General features: G+C 41.7%; 1 protein-coding gene and 1 non-coding gene across 2 annotated transcripts in view; both read right to left on the bottom strand.

Moving 5' to 3' along the window:
* LOC122112870 (phospholipid-transporting ATPase IB) overlaps positions 1-22,548 on the bottom strand; it is a 421,079-nt gene that overhangs the window by 4,447 nt on the left and 394,084 nt on the right. Inside the window, exons 34-35 of the mRNA XM_042685833.1 lie at positions 21,075-21,179; positions 78-169 (exon numbers count right to left, since the gene is read on the bottom strand). Of these exons, the coding sequence (XP_042541767.1) occupies positions 78-169; positions 21,075-21,179 (197 nt within the window). The remainder of the gene's footprint in view (positions 1-77; positions 170-21,074; positions 21,180-22,548) is intronic.
* LOC122112923 lies at positions 6,817-6,923 on the bottom strand. Its single transcript, XR_006148301.1, has one exon. It is a non-coding gene; the product is annotated as a small nucleolar RNA U13 (small nucleolar RNA).

Here is a 22,548-nt window from a genome sequence, read left to right as displayed (position 1 = left end):
TTAACCTCACAGGGAAGGCCAAGAGAGCAGGGAGTGGGGTGCAAAAGCACCTTGCCTTGCTGATGGCATCTACTCACGTGAGACACACTGCTGGATGGAACCACCACGGAAAAGGGTTGGAGGTGTCTTCCTGCTGAGCCTCTTTAGCAGGCGGTCTCTCTCGTTCATCCTGCAAGGAGAATAAACACAACCCAAATCCAGGTCACCTCAACACCCTTCAAAGGAGTGAGGAATAACTTCATTTGTGTGTAGCTTGTGTGGTGTGGTGTGGTGTGGTGTGGTGTGTGTGTGTGTGTGTGTGTGTGTGTGTGTGTGTGTGTGTGTGTGTGTGTCCCCACTGGAGCTTGCACTCGTGGCCTGAGAACTATCCCTGAAATTTTTTGCTTAAGGCTGGTGCTCTATCACTTGAGTCTCATAGAGTTTCCTGCCCCTGCTGGCCTCAAATCATGACCCTCATATCTCAGCCTCCTGAGAAGCTAGTGTTACACGAGTGAGCCCACAGTACCCAACTGAATGAGCTTCATGAGCAGAATGAAGATTTTGAATATCAGATTCCAATTGTCCTGACTCTTCTTGTGTTCAGCACTGAAGCTTACTTAATTTGATTGTTATTGGGTCCAAATCCTCTGGCTCTTCCTGGTGGCTTTTACAACAGTTCTGTTTTCCTTTGATATTTTGTAGTTTTATGACAACACAGGTAAAAATTTGTTTTTGTAATTTGCTCAATTGCTTCGGCCTGGAAAGCTGCTTTGCAGGTTTGCCTTTCCTTTGTTCTCTACTTGCTTTCCTGGAGTTCTTGTTCTATCTTCTGCATCTCTAAATCTCCACCACATTTTTCAGATCCTTTTCTCCTTTATGCCCCTTTTACCCAAACTATGGTTAAATTATCCAATATGTTTTCATTTAAATCACAATATTATTCATGTCTATACTGTTTCCCTGTACTCAAAACACAAGTAACGAAAGAAAGAATAGACTACAGGTGACACACACGTGTAGTCCCAGCAACTTGGTAGGCTAAGGCAGGAAGATTGCCTGGACACAAGAGTTTGGGGCAAGCCTAGAAGACATAGCAAGACCCTCCATAAAATAAGTAAATAAATAAATTCATAATAAATACATATATAAATAAAACCTTATGTCCATCAAAAAATGAAAAACACAAGAAGGGATAAAAGATGATATATACAATATATATAATAAGAGTCTACTATCCAAAAGGTATAAATATACCCTACACATGAATGTATCAATAACCCTTACAACCAAAAAGCAAAAAGATAATCCAATTTAAAAAGGGCAAAAGAAGCTGGGCTCTGGTGGCTCACGCCTGTAATCCTAGCTACTCAGGATGCTGAGATCTGAGGATCGAGGTTCAAAGCCAGCCCGGTTAGGAAGGTCATGAGACTCTTATCTCCAATAAATCACCAGAAAACCGGAAGTGGCACTGTGGCCCAAGTGGTAGAGTGCTAGCCTTGAGCTGAAGAGCTGAGGAACCATACCCAGGCCCAGAGTTCAAGCCCCATGATCAACAACAACAACAAAAAACACCCAAAACTCAAAAATGGGCAAAAGATTTGATAGTAATACAAAGAATATACCCCATGCTCAAGAAGCATGTGAAAAGATACCCAACATTGTTAGTCATTTGGGGAGTGTCAACCAAAACCATAATGAAATATTATCACACATCTATCAGGATGGCTTATAAAAACAACAAATAGCTGGGCACTGGTGGCTCAGGCCTGTAATTCTAGCTACTCAGGAGGCTGCAGTCTGAAGATTAGAGTTTGAAGCCAGCCTGAGAAGGAAAATCCTTGAGACTCCAATTAACCACCAAAAAGTCAGAGGTAGAGCTTTGATTCAAATGGTAGAATACTAGCCTTGAGCAAAAAGAGCTCAAGGACAGTGCCTAGGCACTGAATTCAAGTCCCAGTACTAGCACAAAAAGAATTTGTAACAAAGTCAACAAACACAACTAAAACAACTCCCTGGGGAGGAGGTGGAGGAACAGAAATCCTGTCACATCCCTGATGGGACTATAAAATGAGAAGCTACTGTCCTTCAATTAGTCAAACAGAATCACCTTACTAGTCATAAATTCCACTCTTAGGGATATGCCCAAAAGAATACAAAATGGACCAAATTGATATGTGCATACATTATACATACCAGCATGATTCCTAAGAGCCCAAAGTGAACACAAGCCAAGTGTCCAGCCACAGAAGTTTATATATGTTTATAAACATCCATATGTAAATAAACAATACATGGTCTAGCCACACAATGGAATATTATTCAGTCATGTAAAAGAATTAAACTACAATACATGATGTAACATAGACAAACTGAAAACATCATATCCAACCCCAAAGCCATATAGGATTAGAAGAAATGTCCAGAATAGGCAAATATGTAGCGACAGAAAGCAGATTAATGGTTGCTAGGGCAAGGGGAATGGGTAAGGAGGGGGAAGGGTTGGGGAAGAGGGTAGAGTAAGGGGGAGGGGAGACTGCTTATAGCATATGGGCTCCCTTTGTGTGAAATGAAGGTTCTAACTTAGAACAGTGGTGATGGTTGTATAGCACTGTAAATGTACTAAATGCCACTGAATGTACACTGTTTCTTTTTTTCTTTTTTGGGTTACTGTTGTGTATGTGTGTGTGTATGTGTGTGTGTGTGTGTGTGTGTGTGTGCATGAGCGTGCATGTGCACACACACATGTATTAGGTTTTGAACAACTGCTTGGCTTTTTTCACTCAAAGCTGGTGTTCTACCACTTGAGCCACAGCTCTATTTCTGACTTTTTGCTAGTTAATGGGAGATAAGACTATCAAGAATCGCATAGCCTTTCATACTAGAGCTAGCTTTGAACAAGGATCCTCAGATCCTCTCAGCCTCCTGAGTAACCAGGATGACAGGTGTAAGCCACCAGTGGGCATGAATGTACACTTGATATGTTTTATGAGAACTTCATTACAATTTTTAAAAATCCAGCTAAGAAACAAAAGGGACAAAGAAGGGGTCCCAAAGCAAAGATAAATTCCCTTCTCTACCTAAACTGCTGCCATCTTCACAGTTACAGGGGAAGGATGTTGGAATTAAAGTTGTTCTTTTAGAATTCTGTTTGTTTCTTTGCTACTGTAAGCAGATACACAAACCAGAATCCACCAGGGTAAAAGGTGTTACATCAACACAACTCACCCCAGGTAAATGTGGTTTGTGAAACCCAAGCTTTCACAAGTCTTTGAAATGGACTCTTTCTACAAAGAAGATCACATACCTTCTGTGAGGTTCCTGTCTTGAAAAGTGATCAGTCTAAGAACCAGTGGAGAGTGGAGAAGTGTTATGCTGGTGAAAAATAAACTCTGGGTCCATATTTCTATTGGGGAGCTATTTGTGTAAAAGCAACATAGGTCTCACTGCCACAGGCAGACCAGAAGCTGGGAGGGGGGCTGTGTGTGACTGCCAATCTGATTTGCAGATCCCATCAGCAGTTGCCGCACCTGATAAGAATTCATGGCAGGCACAACAATGCCAAAGTCTAATAACTACCTGAGTGCCAGTGGCTTGTGTCTGTAATGCTAGCTACTCTGGAGGTTGAGATCTGAGAGTTGTGGTTGAAGCCAGCCTGGGGGGAGGGGGAATCTGTGAGACTTGTATCTCTAATTAACTCCCCCCCCCCAAAAAAAGAAACAAACAAACAACAAACTGGAAGTAGAAGCTTGGCTCAAGTGGTAGAGCACTAACCTTGGGTAAATATAGCTAAAGCACAGTGCTCCCTTGAGTTCGAACCCTAGCACTGGTACCAAAAAATTCAAAGTATCTAATAGCTATGTTTAAAAACTCACTTTTCAGTGAGCTACTGGAGAGTTGTGAAAATGTAGATAGGGGCTGGCAGAGCAGTTGAATCGCAGGTGTAAGGTGCTGGGGTCAGTTCCCAGCACGGTGGGGGGGAAACCTCAAAAACTAAAATCAGTAACAACATAAGATGTACATGTGACAGGTTCCTTCCCTTCCCCCTGGTAAAACCACACATCTACAAACTCACCAGGCCATTGAAATCCTAACCTAGTTGTAAGGATCCTTAGAGAATGATAGGTCATAGCTGATTTATCAAGTCTTAACTTATTTTACTCCTTAGAGTCTGAACACTGGGAAATGAGAATCTTTTGATCTCAAGTATATTCTAGACTTATCTAAGCCTTGGTAGTTAAACACACTTAGGTCCTGAGGAAAATAACAAATAGACTTTCTCATTTACGATTCTGATAAGGTAAGAGTTATATTTATTTTATAAACACCAGAGATAACTGCCCTTCAAAAAGTCTACTCTGGAACTGGAGGTCTGATTCAAGGGGTAAAGTGCCAGCCTTGAATGGAAAAGCCAAGCAAGAACTTAAGGCCCTGAGTTCAAGCCCCAGTACAGTACTGGCATGTGTGCACGTGTGCACACACACATATACACACATATTTTATGTATATCCTTCAATTTCCTAGATGCCATGCCTTTCTAAACAGTGCTGAAAAATACTGTCTAGCTAGGCTTCCTCTAAGAGGTGGGGAGAGTCTTTTCTCCATCTCCAACTGGCATGCCACCTGAGTGAGAGGCTGTTCAACCAGCACCACCTTCTGACCTCATTAGTCGAATGACAGCCCTGACACATGTGGAAACCATTACCTCATCCCATGACTTGCCAGGGGCTGAGCTCTATGGTGTAGCTGGTGAGCCTGTGAAGAGGTCAGATTGGAGTCACAGGGCTGCTAGGAACAGATAAATTAGCAGGGCACCTGGCTGACCCCAGAGAAGCCCCGGGCAAAATAGGATGTTTTAGGCTGAAAGGTCCTGGGTGAGGTGGGATAAAGAATAATCTTTATTCTGTGTATTTTTCAACAGGGGGACAGGACAAAACAAAACACCATTGTGGCGAATCACAAAATTAATCATTGAAAATGTAATCATGACAATTCAGCTCCATACGCTGAAAGTGCTCTGCCATGTATTTGCTTAAATCATAAATGCAAAAGACTGTGGCTTCTTTTTGAACATAATTTCTTTCTCTCTTTTTTTCCTTTCTGGAGCTGGTTCTGGGCCTTGGATTTAGGGAGCTGTCCCTGAGCTTTTTGCTAAAGGCTAGAAGAAGAGAGCCACAGCTCTTCTTCCAGCTTTTCGATGGTTAATTGGAGATAAGAATCTCACAGAATTTCCTGCCTGGGCTGGTTTTGAACTGAGATCCTCAGATTTAAGCCTCTTGAGTATGAGCCACCAATGTCCAGCAGAGATCCTCTTTTTAACCAAGGGCAATAGGGCACCCTAACTTTGTAAGAGAATAACTGCCACTTTTCAGATCTATACAAGTGGCTGAGTGACTTTGTTGTTCAGTAGGTAGTGTGATTTGGGTCTAAGTACAAAGTATACCCTTTCCTGAAGCAAAGAGCATCATCTCTATACCTGGAGAAGGTAGGAGGGTTATTTATAAAAAGTGAAGATAAACTTAAAAGTATGCAGTGGTCAGCAGGGCGCTGGTGGCTCATGCCTGTAATCCTAGCTACTCAGGAGGCTGAGATCTGAAGATCACGGTTCAAAGCCAGCCTGGGCAGGAATGTCTGTGAGACTCTTATCTCCAATAAACCACTAGAAAACTGGAAGTGGCGCTGTGGCTCAAGCAGTAGAGTACTCGCCTTGAGCTGAAGAGCTGAGGGATAGCGCCCAAGCCCAGAGTTCAAGCCCCACGACTAGAAAAAAAAAAAGTATGCGGTGGTCACAGATAAGGAGTGGAGGAGCCTCTATTCGGCTGGAATTTAAATCCAGATGGTGTAGTGGATGTCTTCATTGTGTGAAACACTAAAAACTAAATGTGACTTGAATAAAACACCTATTAGCTGGGTGCCACTGGCTCACACCTGTAATCCTAGCTACTCAGGAGGCTGAGATCTAAGGATTGTGGTTCAAAGCCAGGCTAGGCAGAAAACTCCGTGAGACTCTTCAATTAACCACCAGAAAACTGAAGTAATGCTGTGGCTCAAGTGGTAGAGGGCTTGCCTTGAGTTGAAGAGCTTAGGGACAGTGCCCAGGCCCAGAGTTCAAGCTCCATGACAAAGGAAAGAAAGGAAGAAAGAAAGAAAGAAAGAAAGAAAGAAAGAAAGAAAGAAAGAAAGAAAGAAAGAAAGAAAGGAAGGAAGGAAGGAAGGAAGGAAGGAAGGAAGGAAGGAAGGAAGGAAGGAAGGAAGGAAGGAAGGAAGAAAGGAAGAAAGGAAGGAAGAGGAAGGCAGGCAGGCAGGCAGGAAGGAAGGAAGGAAGGAAGGAGAAAGAAGAAAGAAAGAATGCCTAGTATTTACATGTGAAGACTGAATAGGAAGGGGGTGAGTTCAGTTGTCATATTCAATGGGCACATGTGAAAATTGAACCAGGTAACTTAAGGAGATGGGAGGAGTTTGGATAGATGGGAGGGGTAGGGAGAAGGGTAGAAGGGGTGACTGATCAAGATGCATTATACTCACAAATTGACATGTTGAGTTGAAAGTACAACTAACCATTTAAAGACAAAAAAAAATTAAGACTGAGGGCCGGGCACCAGTGGTTTGCAACTTCCTTCCTTTTTCCTTCCTTCCTTCCTTCCTTCCTCTTTCAAGGTGACATGAATTCTCTTCCTTCCTTTCTTCTTTCCTTCCTTTCTTTCTTCCTTCCTTCCTTCCTTCCTCTTTCAAGGTGACATGAATTCTCTTCCTTCCTTCCTTCTTTCTTTCCTTCCTTCCTTCCTTCCTTTCCTTCCTTTCTCAGCCCTGGAGATAGAACTCAGACCTATTTTTTTTTCACATCAGACAGTTATGACAGTGCCCATGTCATAACAAGGTTTAGAGGGAGGCACATGTCACGTAAGGGCATGAGACCCAATCATCACACTTATGAACCAGAAAAGGAGTCTCAGACCTATTTTTTAATCAGTTAAGTTCTTTGAATGTAAACTTTGAATGTAAACAACAACAACAGCAAATTGCTTATCATTAAGAAGATTCCCATCAACTTTGAAACTGTTGATTTCTCTCCCCCACTTCTCGTGACTACTCCAGCCTTTTAAAATAGCAGATTTTCAAGGCTTCATTAAGCTGCAAGTTAAATACAATCCCTTTTCTCCACTCTATTTTTCTAGCATTTCTTCAATGAATGCGGTCAGAGGCAGTAAAAATCTGACTTTACGCATTCAAATAAGCATGCAAACAAACAGAATAATTCAAAGTTGGCTGCAAGGACCCCCTGACTCAGTTGTTGAAGTCATTAAAGAAGGATGAGCTTCACACTGATTAATCTCCTAAGCACTAATTAGTGATAATGAGCTATTCAAGGTGCTTGGCACAGCCTAACCTGCATGTCCAGCCAGAGATCACACTTGTAGCTGAAGACCCCCAGGAGGCTCACAAGGAAGAAAAGGAAGGCTGGGGCCTGCTTGGTGCTGACTCCCTAGAAAAGGGAGCAGAGGCCCCATGTGTGGGGAATACAATACACTCTCTGCATAAGGGTTGTGGGTGGAAATCCTCAGATCTTAACTATGTTATTTCTTAGAGGGCTTCACTTCAGCCAATGACACAAATTCAATCAGAGGATATCCTTTCTGGGTTTTTTGTTTGTTTGTTTTTCCGCTGGTACTAGGGACTGAACTAGGGGCCTGGGCACTGCCCCTTAGATTTTTCACTCAATTTAGGCACTCTACCACTTGAGCCATAGATCCATTTCTGACTTTTGAGTGGTTAAATGGAGCTAAGAGTCTCCCAGGTTTGTCTGCCTGGGATTGGTTTTAAACCACAATCTTCAGGTCATAGACTCCTGAGTAGCTAGGATTACAGGTATGAGCCACCAGCACCTGACATTTGGCGTATTTTGAAAGGTCAGATCAAGAATGATTTCCACAGGGGGCTGGGAAGGTAGCTCAGAGGTAGAGAGCTTGCTTTGCATGTATGAGGCCCTGGGTTCCATTCCTCAGCACCACATAAGCAGAAAAAGACGGAAGTAGTGCTGTGGACCAAGTAGTAGAACACTAGCCTTGAGCTGTAGAGCTGAGGGACAGTGCCCAGGCCCAGAGTTCAGGCCCCATGATAGACCAAAAAAAAAAATAATAATGATGCCCATGGTGGGGCTTAAGAAACATGACCCCCACCCTGCATGGCTGGTGGCCCCGAGTTATCTTGCAACATCTTGAAGTCTCTCTGGGCTTTGTGTTTAAAGCAGAAGCTTCAGGATGGTGATGGTGCCAATGTCCTGACTCATACTTATCCTAACAGTTCATGTACATCTGATTGGCACATGGACAGACAGTACTGAAGGGCTCAACTGTGTGCCTTTCTACAGGTGGAGGAGCAGTCGCTGGGCTTGCTCAGGAATTCTGGCACACAATTTCTTTCAAAAATTTCAAAGGGATGTGATTGTTCATATCCTTACTTGCTCCTGTATTCCACATGGAAAAAGAGATCCTTCTGAATAGCCTCACCTGGGCCCAGGATATGAGGCTGTCCTGACAAGTCTAGCCATATTCCTTTTCTCTAAGTTTCTCCAGGCTGCAGAAAGATGCATGGCAACTCGGGATGTGATGACGATGTGGAAGACAAGAAGGAAAAAAATAACAGGATGCACACAAAGGAAGGGAAAGCATAATGCCCTTTCCACTCCCAGTGGAATGGAGGAAAAAAACCAGCCCTGTGGGTTCTGAAATTATTTACAGGCTGAAGTGTTTGAAATTAATTGTTCATGTGCTGTTCCTTGGTCTTCTCTAGGGAGAATTTTATGGATCTTCCATAAAGAGTATGAGTTAAGAATGTAAAACACAATTTCACTTTACTGAATGGCGTAAGATGCACCTTTACCCTGAAAAGAGTTTTTTAAGATAAAGCGTGACCTTTATATACTGTGGGTGGGGATGTACAAAAGTTCAGCCATTGTGGAAACAGTATGGAGTGTCCTCAACTAACAAGGAATTCCACTGCTAGATACACACACACACACACACACACACACACACACACACACACTCAAAGAGATTAAAATTAGAAGGAGGAAGAGGATTAACAGAAGAAATGGAAGGAGGAGAAAAAAGAGGAGGGAAGAGGAAGAAGATGAAGAAGAAGAAGAGAAAGGAGAAGAAAAGGAGAAGGAAGGAGGAGGAAGAAGAGGAGGAGGAGAGATATGGAACAATAAAAAGCAAGGATCTAAATTTCATACAGGAGGAATTCTTCCTCATGGAAGAATGAAGAAGATGAATCTGTCACTCTATATGTAACAATAAGAACCATGGGTCTCGTGTTCATACAGGCGGATGGCTGTTGCTAGGCCTCATGGAAGAATTCTCAGATGATCCAGAGAATGCCCTTAGACATTCTTTGCAAAAGTAAACAGATATAAGTGAATTGTTTTTTTTTTTTTGTTTTTTGAGGATCTGCGTCTTTTTATTTCCAAATTCTGAAGAAACTACAGTGAAAAACTTTTGAGAATGAATGCTGTCTTCAGCCAGTTGTATTTCAACTTCAGGGTTTCTGGGTCCAAGAAACAGAGCCAAAGTATGGCAAAAATGTGTGGTTATACGCTTTACTTTGGGTTTTATCAAGTGAAAGCTCCTTTGGACTTTATTTTGAAAAACTGTTGAGTCTTAAATTCTCCAGGATACAGAATGTCTGTAAATGCATGCTCACAGGATTTAATCATCTAGTCTAGCAATGTGGCAGCATATACGGTTGGGGAACCAGGCTCTGGGTTTCTTGCTTTTCAGTTTCTGGGTCTGTCCTCTTTTGCATTGTGTGAAAGGGGCTGTGTGTGTGTGTGTGTGCATGAATAGGTAACGTGCAAAGAGGCTTGGTCCCCAGCCTCTGACAACTTGCACAATTCTTTGGTTTTCAAAAGATTTGTGAGGACGGTGAAAGATAACAACTTAGACAATGAGGCCCAAGTTCCACAGGACAAAAGTGTTTTCATCAAGTTCCTGTCCTTAGAAAGCAAATGCTTTCTGAATAGTGGAACAAAGGGAGAAAGAAAAGGGAAATACAAAAGGCCTTGGTGATAGATCAGTGTTTTAATAAACAAAACAACTGATCTTTCTAGAAATACCTTGAATATCTAACATATAAGCTCTTTGTTTGATGAATGAGCATGAGAGATTAAATGTTTGAACCCCCTAATAATAAAAAGTTGTATTTGTCAGTAAATGCAATGAATACCATGCAAAATTCTTGTTTAAACTACATATTTGAACTTTAAAAAGCCCCATATTAGAAATCACTGTTTATGTTTCTAAACTAAATATATAATATAAGGATAATTAATATGTTTTACTCTTTTAAAAAGTGTATTTTAGTAAACACTGAAAACAAGCAATCTATCCATCTGGATTTCGTGGCCAAATTGAGTTATAAATGCTTTTTGGTTTATAGTACAATTGGCTATTCTTTCAATAATTAGTTTTTAAATTACATTTTCTATACATGTAAAAATAAGAATATATTATGTTTCATACAATATATATCAATTCTAAATATACTGAAACCCACAAATACTTTCAAGTAAATTTGCTTTCACAAGGATCGCAAATGAAAGGTTTCTTTTTTCTGATCTTACAAATAGGACTTTGATTGGGAAGGCTATAACTTTAAGTCACTCTTTTTCTAAGCAGCATTCATATATGGATATATAACATAAAAAGTAACAATAGCAACAAGTCTAACTCCTTTTTCTCCTTGCTTCATTCCTCCCTCTTCTTTGCTTCCTTCCTTCTTTTTGTTCTGCCTTTTAGATACTGTCTCACTATATAGCCCATGCTAGCTTCTAGTCTGCAACCTTCCTGACTCACCTCTGGAGCACTGGGATAGGTGAGCATTGTCTTGCCTGCACAATGAATTTATTCTCCTCAAAGTGTATGGGTTGGCCCAAGTGTCTCTCTAAATAAGCCATTTATATAACAGGAAAACAATGATCACACAATCTCAGAGTCTTGGAATTTCAACAAATTGTGAGAGTCGGAGGAGTAATAAGGTGACTGTGACTCTATTCACTTTTGTAGGTGAAGCTTGGTCTTTTTCAGGGCTGGTGGGGGTTGTAGGGGGGACTTGTGTTGAGTCTTGAAGTCAGGTCCTAGAGTGCTTTTTGTGCTCAAGGGTGGTGCTCTATTACTTGAGCCACACCTTCACTTCTGGCTTTCTCATGATTAACTGGAGATAAAAAACAACTCACAGAATTTCCTACCCAAACCACTATCCTCAGATCTCACCCTCTTGAGAAGCTAGGATTTCAAGGTGCTTGGATGAAGCTTGGTCTTAAATTCTCTGGTCTACTTGCTCTCAAATGGATCATAAAACTTCTTTCCAAAGTGGTTCTGCTACGAGAGAGGCCTTCTTCAAGATGAGTACAATTAGATCACAGCTCCTTTTTTTTTTTGTCTATAGTTCTATATAGTTATCCATACATCACAGAATATAAGCAGAAGCCGGGACCTGGCAGCTCACTCCTGTAATCCTAGCTACTCAGGAGGCTGAGATCTTAGAATCTCCGTTTGAAGCTAGCCCAGGCAGGAAAGTCTGTAAGATCTGTATTTCCAATTAACCATCAAAAAAAAAAGCTGGAAGTAGAGCTGTGGCTTAAGTGGTAGCATGCTAGCCTTGAGCGAAAAAGCCAAGCGAGAATTCAGGGCCCTGATTTCAAGTCCTAGTATTGGCACACAAAAAAATGTAAGCAAAACAATACACCATTCTTCCTGGACTGATCTTTGGGTCTTCATTTCTAAAGACTTTCATGTCAGGTAAAATGTTGAAGAACAAATATGTTGTGTTATTCTCTTATTAATCTGTGTTTTGTTACCGGGGATGTCAGCCTGAACTCTGTAAAGAGTGAGGAAAACAGCGTTTTCTTCTCTTTCCTGCTAGCACCAATACGTAGTCATTGACTGACTCCTCATCTGGCACATGGGCTCTAATGATAGGGGGAGGATCTTTCCCTCTTGTTTTTGACCACATCCAGGCTTGGCACCGCCCCTGTTTTCATATGTAATAATAAATGCCTGTTGCATAGATGAGTAGATAACTCACTCTTATTAGGTCACTTGGTACCATTTGCAACATGTTTACTCATTAGTACCCGGAACATCCAATTACTACCACCTATAGTGCTCTGAGCTTGAAAAATTGCCAGAAAAAAAAAACTGAAAAATCATGTTACCACTGCCATGTGAGATTGTGGGAATAGCTCCCAATCAAGGCTCTTCAATAAGCAGATAGTCCTGTGTCCTGGTCTATACAATCTGAGACCCAAGCTAATATATTTTAGAGCCAAGAGGAGGGTTTTGTTTCTTTTAAAATTTTTGCTTCTATTAACAGAAAGAATAAGTTCCCAATAAATCCAATTTTTTAAAATTCTTATTACATAAACATTCTTTTAGTGCTAATTTTTACATATTCTGTATGTTTGTGTCAACTACAGGTCAATGATGTCAAATTTACCTGTTACCAAGCCGGAATTTACTTGGCTACCCAAGTGCTAGGCAGAGATGGAATTTCCTTACCTTAAGACCAGGCCTGGGTTGAGAATCCGTTGCTTACACCTGTAATTCTAGCTATTCAGGAGGCTGAGATCTAAGGATTTCAGTTCAAATGAAGTCCGCCTGGATAGGAGAGTCTGTGATACTCTTATATCTTATTAACCAGCAAAAATTCCGAAGTAGAAATGTGGTTCAAGTGGTAGAATGACAGCTTTGAGTGAAAAAGCTAAGGGAGGATGCCTAGTCCTTGAGTTCAAGCCCTAGCACCAACATACACACACACAAACACACATTTGGTTGTCTAGTCATCTGCTTTCAGCTGCCTGGAGGAATGTCTTATTCTCAAAGATCTGTCACAGTTGGAAAGAAGGGAAGATAGAAGAGTCAAATAGAAAAGCAAACAACTCCTTGATAATGAAGCAGAAAGTGATTAGCAAGACCCTTTAAGAACCTCCTTAGGAATTAATCCCTGCCTGGAATGTGCCTTTATCACTATTCAAATATACTGTATGCAACAACAAAAATGTTTCTATGCCGCTCAAAAGGCATTAAATAAAAGCATTTTTTTAAAAATTAAGTATTTCATTTGTAGTTTAAAAGGGATGGAGTATGCTACCAGCGCTTGTCAGTTTGGTACTGACATGAAATGTTAGCTAGAGTAATTTTTTTAACTTAATTTTTGGTGCCAGTACTGGGGCTTGAACTCAGATCCAGGGTGGTATCACCAATGCTTTTCCATTCAAGGCTAATACCCTACCATCTACCAGCTTGTGCCACAGCTTCACTTACAGCCTTATGCTGCTTAATTGGAGATAAGAGTCTCACAGACTTTCTTGCTCAGGCTGGCTTCAAACTGCAATCTCAGACTCAGACTCTTGAGTGGCTGGGATTTCAGGTGTGAGCCACCTGCACTCAGCTTAAAAAGATTGTTGAAAGGAAGTTTTGTTGGTAAATAGAGAAAATAGATATGGAACTATGTTGAGTCATGGTTCAAAAGTAAATATACTCAGACATCTGGAAATACAATCTTGTCACTAGGAAGGAGGGTATTTGGGAGAGATTTCCTTCACAGTAGCTGAGTTGTCAACAGACCACTGACTGACACAGACTCCCTATACCCATTTCCTGTCTCCCTCACCCTTCCATTCCCTCCACATCACTGCAGTAGGTCACATTCAAGATCTGGATAGTATTTCTAATACATTGAATGCACCATTTAAAAATATATATGTGTGCATGTATGTATGTACACATACCAACACACACACACACATAGAGAGAGAGAGACAGAGAGACAGAGAGACCGAGAGAGAGAGTATGCATGTTGGGGCTTGAACTCAGGGCCTGCGTGCTGTCCTTGAACTTTTTTTGTTCAAGGCTAGCACTCTTCCATTTGAAGCTCTACTTCTGGCTTTTTGGGAGGAATAGTTTATTAAAGATAGGAGCCTCGTGAACTTTCCTGCCTGGACTGGCTTCAAACCTCAATATGGACTTTCAAGCCTGGACTAGCTCTGAACCTCAATCTTCAGATCTCAGCCTGCTGAGTAGCTACAATTACAGGAATGAGCCATTGGCGCCCATCCGGCAATTCTTTCTCTCTTTCTTTTTCTTTCTTTCTTTCCTTTCCTTTTTCTTTTCTTTCTCTTTCTTTCCTTTATATCTCTCTTTCTTTCTCCTTCCTTCCTTCCTTCTCTCTCTCTCTTTTTTTTTGCCAGTCCTGGGGCTTGAACTCAGGACCTAGGCACTGTGCCTGAGCTTCTTTTCCTCATGGCTAGCACTCTACCACTTGAGCCACAGCACCACTTCTGGCCTTTTCTGTTTATGTGGTACTGAGGAATTGAACCCAAGTTTCACGCATGCTAGGCAAGCAATCCACCAGTAAGTTACATCCCCAGCCTGTAATTTTTTCTTGATTATTAAGCATTAGTTCATAAAAAAAAAAGCTCTTGAGATCTAACCCTTCCATAACATAACAAAATAAATTATTTTGGGTTGACATAGTAGCTTAGGCATTAATTACATGCTAATGATGTGTTTTCCTCTCCAAAGAGTTTATTTGCTGTCTCCTCCTCCTCCTGGCCTGCTAGTACCCAGGATGCAGTTCTCAGAAATCCCCATCTGGCTAATCCAGTCAGCACTGTGTAATTTCCTGGATCATTTACCTCCTTTGTTCCACTAATGCATCTTCTTACCTGTGTTTGTCAGCAGAGCTAGAGAGTTAATTGGCTTCTCAGTATTGTTGCTACTGTAGTTGTTTTCATAAGAACTCTCTCAGATTATGCCCAGACCCTGAGGTCAAATCTGAAGGTCTGGCTAGCTTTCTCCCCTCCAAACATTAACTTGTTTTAGACCAACCTAGACCCCATTGAAGGTGATTCCTCAAATAAAGCTGCTCTCTGTTTAAACCATATCAAAACACTTAATAACTTATATGAATTCTTTTACTTTTATTGGTTTCAATCTTATCAGATCCCTGGCTTCCATATTCTTTGGTGTGAGGGTATGGTTTCTACTATCCAAGTTTTCTCTTACAGGTAGGGATCGAAAAGGTAACTATGTTTTTTCAAATTATGCATGTGGGTTTAACAACTTTGCCTCTTTCATCAGACCTTGCTGGCCAGGCTGCCATCACTTCTGGTGTCCTGGAGACATGTGCTTTTCCTGGCCTGCTAATAAAGACAAAGTAATAAAGGGAAGCATCCAGATGATTCTCAATATCATGGCTTTGTGCAGTAAAGCCTAGAGTAAGGACATTCAGGCTGGTCTTTGTCTCTAGTGAGATGGCACTGAGCAGAGATGAGGCCTCTCTGAAGTTTGCTTCTCTTTTTCCCCATGGAAAACACTAGAGTGACAGTCCTATGATAAAATGGGGTTGTGATGTCTGTTAAGTCCATGACATTTAATAATAAAGGAATTTAATACTAAAGGAATTTAAGCTGGGCACTGGAGGCTCATGCTTATAATCATAGCTACTCAGGAGGCTGAAATCTGAGAATCATGATTTGAACCCAGCCCAAGCAGGGAAATCTATGGAACATTCACTTATCTCCAATTAGCCAGCAAAAATCTGGAATGGGGCTATGGCTCAAGTGTTTGAGCAAAAAAGCTAAAGGATTATGCCCAGGCCCTAAGGTCAATCCTAGAGTATCAGTGGAAAAACAAACAATTAACTAAACTAAACTAACTAACTAAAAACTCAAGAGGAGGAGAGACTGGAGAAACACAGAAACCAGATGTGAGGACCTTCTTTTCATTCCAACATAAACCAGTCTGCCCCCCCAAAACACAAACCAGGCCATCCAGAGTCTGCTTAATTGAACCTATATATGTATTGTTAATTAACAATTAATTATTAATTATCATGTGTGATCAAGAACCCTGGTGTTACAATGTTTATATTTAAGATTAAATACCATGTTTGTCCTAATAGATGTCATGATGTACTATTTGGATGGATCCTGAACTATTCAAGGATGAGTTGTAGTGATGTATAGGATTTGCTTCATATGTTTCAGCAAACAAAAATATGAGGGCAAAAAAAGGGATAAGTAAAATAAACCAGGTAAAAATAATTGCTGGATCTTGCTTGGCATGATGACATGAAGTCTTCCTACTATAGTGTGTGCTTGAATATTTGACTAGGTTTTTCTTTTCTTATTTGAGATTGTATCTTTCTCTGTTGTCCAGTCTGGCCTCAAATGCTGGTCTCAGCTTCCCAAAAGGTGGGACTACAGATAGGTATCACTACACCTAGCTTATATAATTTAACTTCTTCTTTAAGGAAAAACCTTTAAAGATGAATGTGTTGAGGGAAAGGCTCATAGCTCATAAGGATAGCTACTGAAATTTAATTATTCCTCAGTTTTTAAGACAGAGCATGAGATAGGTAGAAATACTTTCTAAATGTCTACATATGTGTAAAGCTCTTGAAGCAACGCCATGATGAGAAAAGGAGAGTTCAGAGAAGTTAGTAAGCTTGGAGGTCACACAGCTAAGTGAGTGGCAGGGCTTAGGGCCTAATTCCTGTCTGTCTGTCTGTCCACCTGTCCATCCATCTGTCTCTCTGGCCACTGGGGCTTGTTGCTCTGCTTCATGACACAGCCATGCCAAAAAAAAAAAAAAATGCAGCTGGAAAGCAAGCAAATCTCAACCAGGTGCTGGAAGCAGACATTTGCCACCTGGCCTGGAGAAGTTTGCTGAAACTATGCCATCATTTCCTATCCTTTTGGCCAATAAAAAACAAATAGTTGTTTTAGGAGCAAAGTTTGGATGAAGCCAGGAGGGAAATAAAGGGATGGCAGAGCCATGTGATGCCAACAGCTGGTACTCTAATAAAAACATTTTTTCCCCTGAAAGGATATAAAGTCAACATTGGAGAAACATTGCAATAAAATGGGTGGCTTCCACAGGGGAGGTTTGCTATGAGTCTGCCCCATATGACAGCTGTGCCAATTTTGACTTAAATGTTTGACAATACCCAAGAGTTCCATAAACATTTGTTTGTTCATTTGTGCATGTATACACATTCGTTTTTGCATCTACCCAGTCTTTCAGTCATCCATTCACCCACCCATCATCCTTCTATCCATCCACCCACCTACCCATCCACCCATCCATCTATTCAGTCATCCACCATCCATATGGTTATCCATGCATGCATCCATGCATGCATCCATAGATCTATCCATCCATCTGTGTTGTGGATGGCATCCAGGGCTTTGCACATGCCAATCATGCATCCACTACTTAAGTCCACACTCCAGCACTTAAACACTAATTTGGAGAGCAAAGATTTGTGTTTAAGGATCTCAGCCCAGTGGATACTTCTGAATTAAGTATTCATGTAGGATGACTTGGAGATTATTGTGCTGTTTTGCTTTAAAAAAATTTAAACAATTGGTTCATGAGGCTAGGAGGGAGACCTGTGGAGTGCTTGGAAATCCTGCAGTGGGTTGCAAGAACTGTCCCCTGTTCCTCAGTAAGCAACACTTCACTAAAATTATCAGACCAATCCCAGGCCCAGGCCAGCTAGAGGTAGTCTGCATAGATACTTGGGAAGTAGAGTGAGCCCAAGAGTGTTGCAAAGTCAGGTAGGGGAGGGGATTGGGTCATCTCCATTGGGCCTCTGGCCTCAGTCCTCAGCCACAGGGCCATACATCAGTGCTGACCGAGAACATGAACCAAAGGGAGACATGCTATAGCTATTGCTCCCAGATGTTTCAAAGTCAGACACATGGCTACCTCTCCTTAAGACACAGTGAGCCTCATGTAAGTGGAGGGGAGAAGGAGGAAGGAGGAAGAATCCTGGCCGGTGGGGCTGGTGGTGGAGGGACACTTAAGGAAAAGAATCTGCCCTGCCTGCTTGTCCTTTGAAACTGGAGAAAATCATCCCTGGGTTCACCCTACTCAGCTTCCACCAACCATCCCAGAGGGAAGACTCTAGGGTGTCCTTGTTGAATAGTCAGATTAAACCTGATTCCGCCAAGAGATATTTTTGAAAATATAATCATTTTTTATTATTTGTCACAATACCTAAAATACTAAGGAATACTCCCTATTGCACACTAAGGCAGAAGAAAAGAAAGGGGGATGGAGACAGTTTGTCATCTTTTTTTTTTTTTTTTTTTGGTCGGTTGTGGGGCTTGAACTCTGGGCTTGGGCGCTGTCCCTGCACTCTTCAGCTCAAGGCAAGCGCTCTACTGAGTGAGCCACAGCGCCACTTCCTGTTTTCTAGTAGTTTTATTGGAGATAAGAGTCTCACAAACTTTCCTGCCCGGGCTGGCTTTGAACCGTGATCCTCAGATCTCTGCCTCTTGAGTAGCTAGGATTACAGGCGTGAGCCACCGTCGCCTGGCAGTTTGTCATTTCATGTGACATTTTGGACATTTGTTTATGTTACAGCTATAGAGTTAAGAAGTTATGGGTAGGGGGCTGGGAAGGTGGCTCAGTGGTAGAATGCTTGCCTTGCATGCTCGAGGCCCTGGGTTCGATTCCTCAGAACCACATAAGCAAAAAGCCGGAAGTGGCGCTGTGGCTCAAGTGGTAGAGCACTAGCCTTGAGCTGAAGAGCTGAGGGACAGTACCCAGGCCCAGAGTTCAAGCCCCACGACTGGACCAAAAAAAAAAAAAAAAGAAGTTATGGGTAGATTTATCTTTCATACCAAAACAAAACAAAAAACAAAAAAGCAAAGCAAAACAAAACAAACAAGCCAGGTTCCACTGCCTCATGCTGGTAATCCTAGCTACTCACGATGCTGAGATCTGAGGATCATGTTCAAAGCTAGCTGGAAAAGTCCACGAGACTCTTATCTTCAATTAACAGGTAAAAAGCTGGAATTGGAAGTGTGGTTCAAGTGGTAGTTAGCTTTGAGTGCAAAGGTTAAGGGATAGGACTCAGGCCCTGAGTGCAAGCTCCAGTACCAGCACAGAAAGAAAAGAACAGAAAAGGAAGGAAGGAAGGAGGCAGGAAAGAAAAAAGGAAAGAAAGAGAAGAAAGAATTGTGAGGCATAACACAGGACAAAATCAATTTGAAGAGAGGAGCATGCCACCATTATCTAGTCTGATATGGACCACCCGGAAAATCAGGAGCAATTTGGAAAGAGTAAAGCAAAGAGCAAGAGTGGAGGAAGGTAGGTAGGTGGAGTTCCTAGCTATCTTCTAGCTGGCAGCTCCACAATGAAGCCAGCATTGCACTTGGACCAAGAGGAAAGGAAAGACTAACCAAATGGAGTGTGCATACACTCACTTACACATTCATACACACGTATGTGCATGAGTACCCATGATCATATCACCTACAAGGTCCTGCACCTTACCAAAAAGACAAGATATTTTAAGTAGAGCAGGCAGGAAGCCACATTTTAACTCTATCTTCTGATAGCCCTTTGGACATTTGAAAGTGAATTTTAGTAAGTGGGTTTTAAAAGTTACATTCTCAAAATGTAGGGGTGTGGTTTTCAGTGTTAATAATATTTGTCCAGCATGTATAAACTCCTGGTTATTCCAGCAACCCCCCCCAAAAAACTACACACACATGTGAACCAAATAACAGCTGGATAATCCTGGCACTTGGGAAGCTGAGGCAGGAAGATCCTGAGTTTGAGGCCAGTCTGGGCTACATGCTGAGACTGTCTCAAAATACCAAAGTCTGGGGATGTAGTTCAGTGGTACAGTACCACAAAATACTAAAAATAAAAAAAATAAATAAATACATTTTTTGTCAACAAGCAAAGAGTAAAAGTTTTCTTTCAAGGATGAAAGTTACCACTCCCTTTTAATATGTATACAGCATAGCAAAAGAAGGGTGCTATGCTGTATACATTGCTTCACACTTCCTATCTCCACCTTCTCAATTAAAAAAATATAATATTAGCATTCTATGACCAATGAAGAGACAGTCCCATTATATGATTAGCTTGCATGTAGTTCAGGTAGAATTCACACTTAGCCTGGTGTAATCCTAGCTACTCAGAGACTCTTATCTTCAGCTAGCCACCAGCAAAAAGCCAGAAGTAGAAGTATAACTCAGGTGATAGAGCATCAGTCTTGAATAAAAATGCTAAGAGTGTGAAGTCCTGAGTTCAAGCCCCAGTACAAGCACACACACACACACACACACACACACACACACACACACATGTTTCAACTGGAGGGCATGGCTCAAGTGGTAGAGTATCAACCTAGGCAGTGTAAGGCCCTGAGTTCAGACACCAGTACCACCACCAAACAAAACAAAACAAAAAAACCCAACAAAACAGATACTCATTCACACCTGTCTGTAATCCTAACTACTCAGGAAGCTGAAATCTGAGGATTGTGGTTCAATGCCAGCCCAGGCAGGAAAGTCTTGGAGACTCTTATCTCCAATTAATCACCAGAAAACCAGAAAATGGTGCTGTGGCTCATGAGGTAGAGCACTAGCCTGGAGCAAAAGCACTCAGGCCCTGAGTTCAAGCCCCACGACTAAGAAAAAGGTCCAAATAAATATAAATTAAGGCCAAACAAAATCTCTAGACGTGCTCAACTTCGAGATTTTTTTTTCATTCATACTTAGCTACAGATTTCTCTAAATGTACTTAGGAGAGTATCACTCAGTATTCTAGAGATTTCATATCCCTAATACAGCATTGGTTTTCTATTTTTGTAAATGTTCCTAGGTCAAGAAAATCTCCTTTGGTAGTACACATTTTTTTCCAAACAAATGTACTCTCCCAGCTCCACTTCTGACATTTTGTTGGTTAACTGGAGATAAGAGTCTCAAGGCAGGAAAGTCCTTGAGACTCTTATCTCCTGTTTTATAGACCCTCTTTAGTCCTGAACTCTTCAGCTATAAGATAATATTGCATAGCATCAATTTTATGCATATTTTGTTCATGTCCAACCCCTCCACCCAGAAAGAAACTTGAGGATATCCCCAGAAAGTCAAATTCTGAGTGGCTGCTGAGAGTGTGTAACTTAAATGACATAAATGCTTCAAACTCAAGATAGGGAGAACTATGGGCAGGGGATACGGGGAGAGTCCTAGAAAAGAGGGTGTCCATACACATTTGGATGCAGGTGCCCACCTCTTCCCATTGCTGTCCCGTAGCATTGCTCTTCCCATCACTCTGGACTTGGTTTCCAGCTCCTGCACTTCCTCCAGCAATGTCTTCTTGCAAGTGTGCTTGGCCCTGTGGCAGGAGGACAAGAAAGAAAAAAAATATGGCATGTGACTTTGATGGACCTGTGAAGAATGGCTGCCTACCCTCTTCTACCACAGCAGGAGGCCCCTGGGTGAGGCAGACATGGAATATTCATGGTCTTAACATACAACACAATTTCCACCTCCACAGCCTGAATCATTGGAGTACCACAGATGACACCTAGACCTTGAAGGTCAAGGTCATTCCTCTAGAGAGAATAAGGTTTCTGAACTTGGCTCAGGATCCAGCTAATCAGGCCAAAGACCATGGTCTGTGAAAACCCAGAAATTGGTACTGGTTTTCTTCTTTTCTCCCTTCCTCCCTTCTTTCCTTTCTCTCTTTTACTTACTTTCTTCCTTCCTTCTTTTCCTTAGTTTCTTCCTTCTTTTTCTTTATTTCTCTCCTCCTTTTTTCCTTCCTTCCTTCCTTCTCTTCCCTCCTTTCTTCCTTCCTTCTCTTCTCTCCCTCCCTTTCTCCCTCTCTCCCTCCCTCCCTCCCTCCCTCCCTTCCTTCCTTCCTTCCTTCCCTCTCTCCTCTCCATCTCTCTTTCTTTCTCTTGCCACTATGAGAACTTAAACTCAGGAATTGGACACTTTCTCTTATGTATTTAGTTCAAGGGTATTGCTCTACCATTTGATCCATGCCTCTACTTCTGGCTCTTTGGTGGTTAATTGGGATAAGAATCTCTCAGATTTTTCTGCTGCCCAGGCTAGGGGCATATTTCAGCCTCCATTATTTTATTTTATTTTAGTGCCAGCCAGGGCTTGAGCTTAAGGTGTGAATGCTGTCCCTGAGTTATTTTTGCTCAAGGCTAGTATCATTTGAGTCACAGCTCTACTTCCAGCTCTTCAGTGGTTAATTGGGAGATAAAAGTCTCACAGGCTTTTCTGCCAGCTGGCTTTGAACCATGACCCTCAATCTCAGCCTCCAAAGTAGTTAGGATTACATGCACAAGTCACCTGGCTGGTCCTAGATCTTTTCACTATAGGATCTGGAAAGTATTTTAGACCTTTCCTCCTGAATGGTGCTGGTCCCTTGGTCCTTACTGGACTACATCAGAGAGCCCAAGGGTTAATTAAGACCATCTTCTCCTTTCTTCATGAGGAAGAAGCTATTGCCAGACCAAGGGTGGGGTTAGGGTGGGGTTTACTATGCCAGAGGTACATTAACCTTGGCCTGAAGTTTGGAATCAACAGCTTTTTCATCCTTCCCTGTCAATGACTTGCCATTAAAGCCCACATGTGCGGGGGCCTTAGTCACATGACTAATAGGAAATACCACCTGCAAGTCATATTTTTCCTACCACAAGGGAACTCAGCTTGAGTGCTCAGCTTTAATTTTTTAAAAAAAATTGTTT

The sequence above is a fragment of the Dipodomys spectabilis genome, unplaced genomic scaffold (assembly GCF_019054845.1).
Source record: "Dipodomys spectabilis isolate Male_0828 unplaced genomic scaffold, ASM1905484v1 ptg000095l, whole genome shotgun sequence".
In the NCBI taxonomy this organism is placed as follows: Eukaryota; Metazoa; Chordata; class Mammalia; order Rodentia; family Heteromyidae; genus Dipodomys; species Dipodomys spectabilis.
Note: the sequence above shows the minus strand (reverse complement) of the source record. Positions and strands in the feature narration are given on the sequence as shown.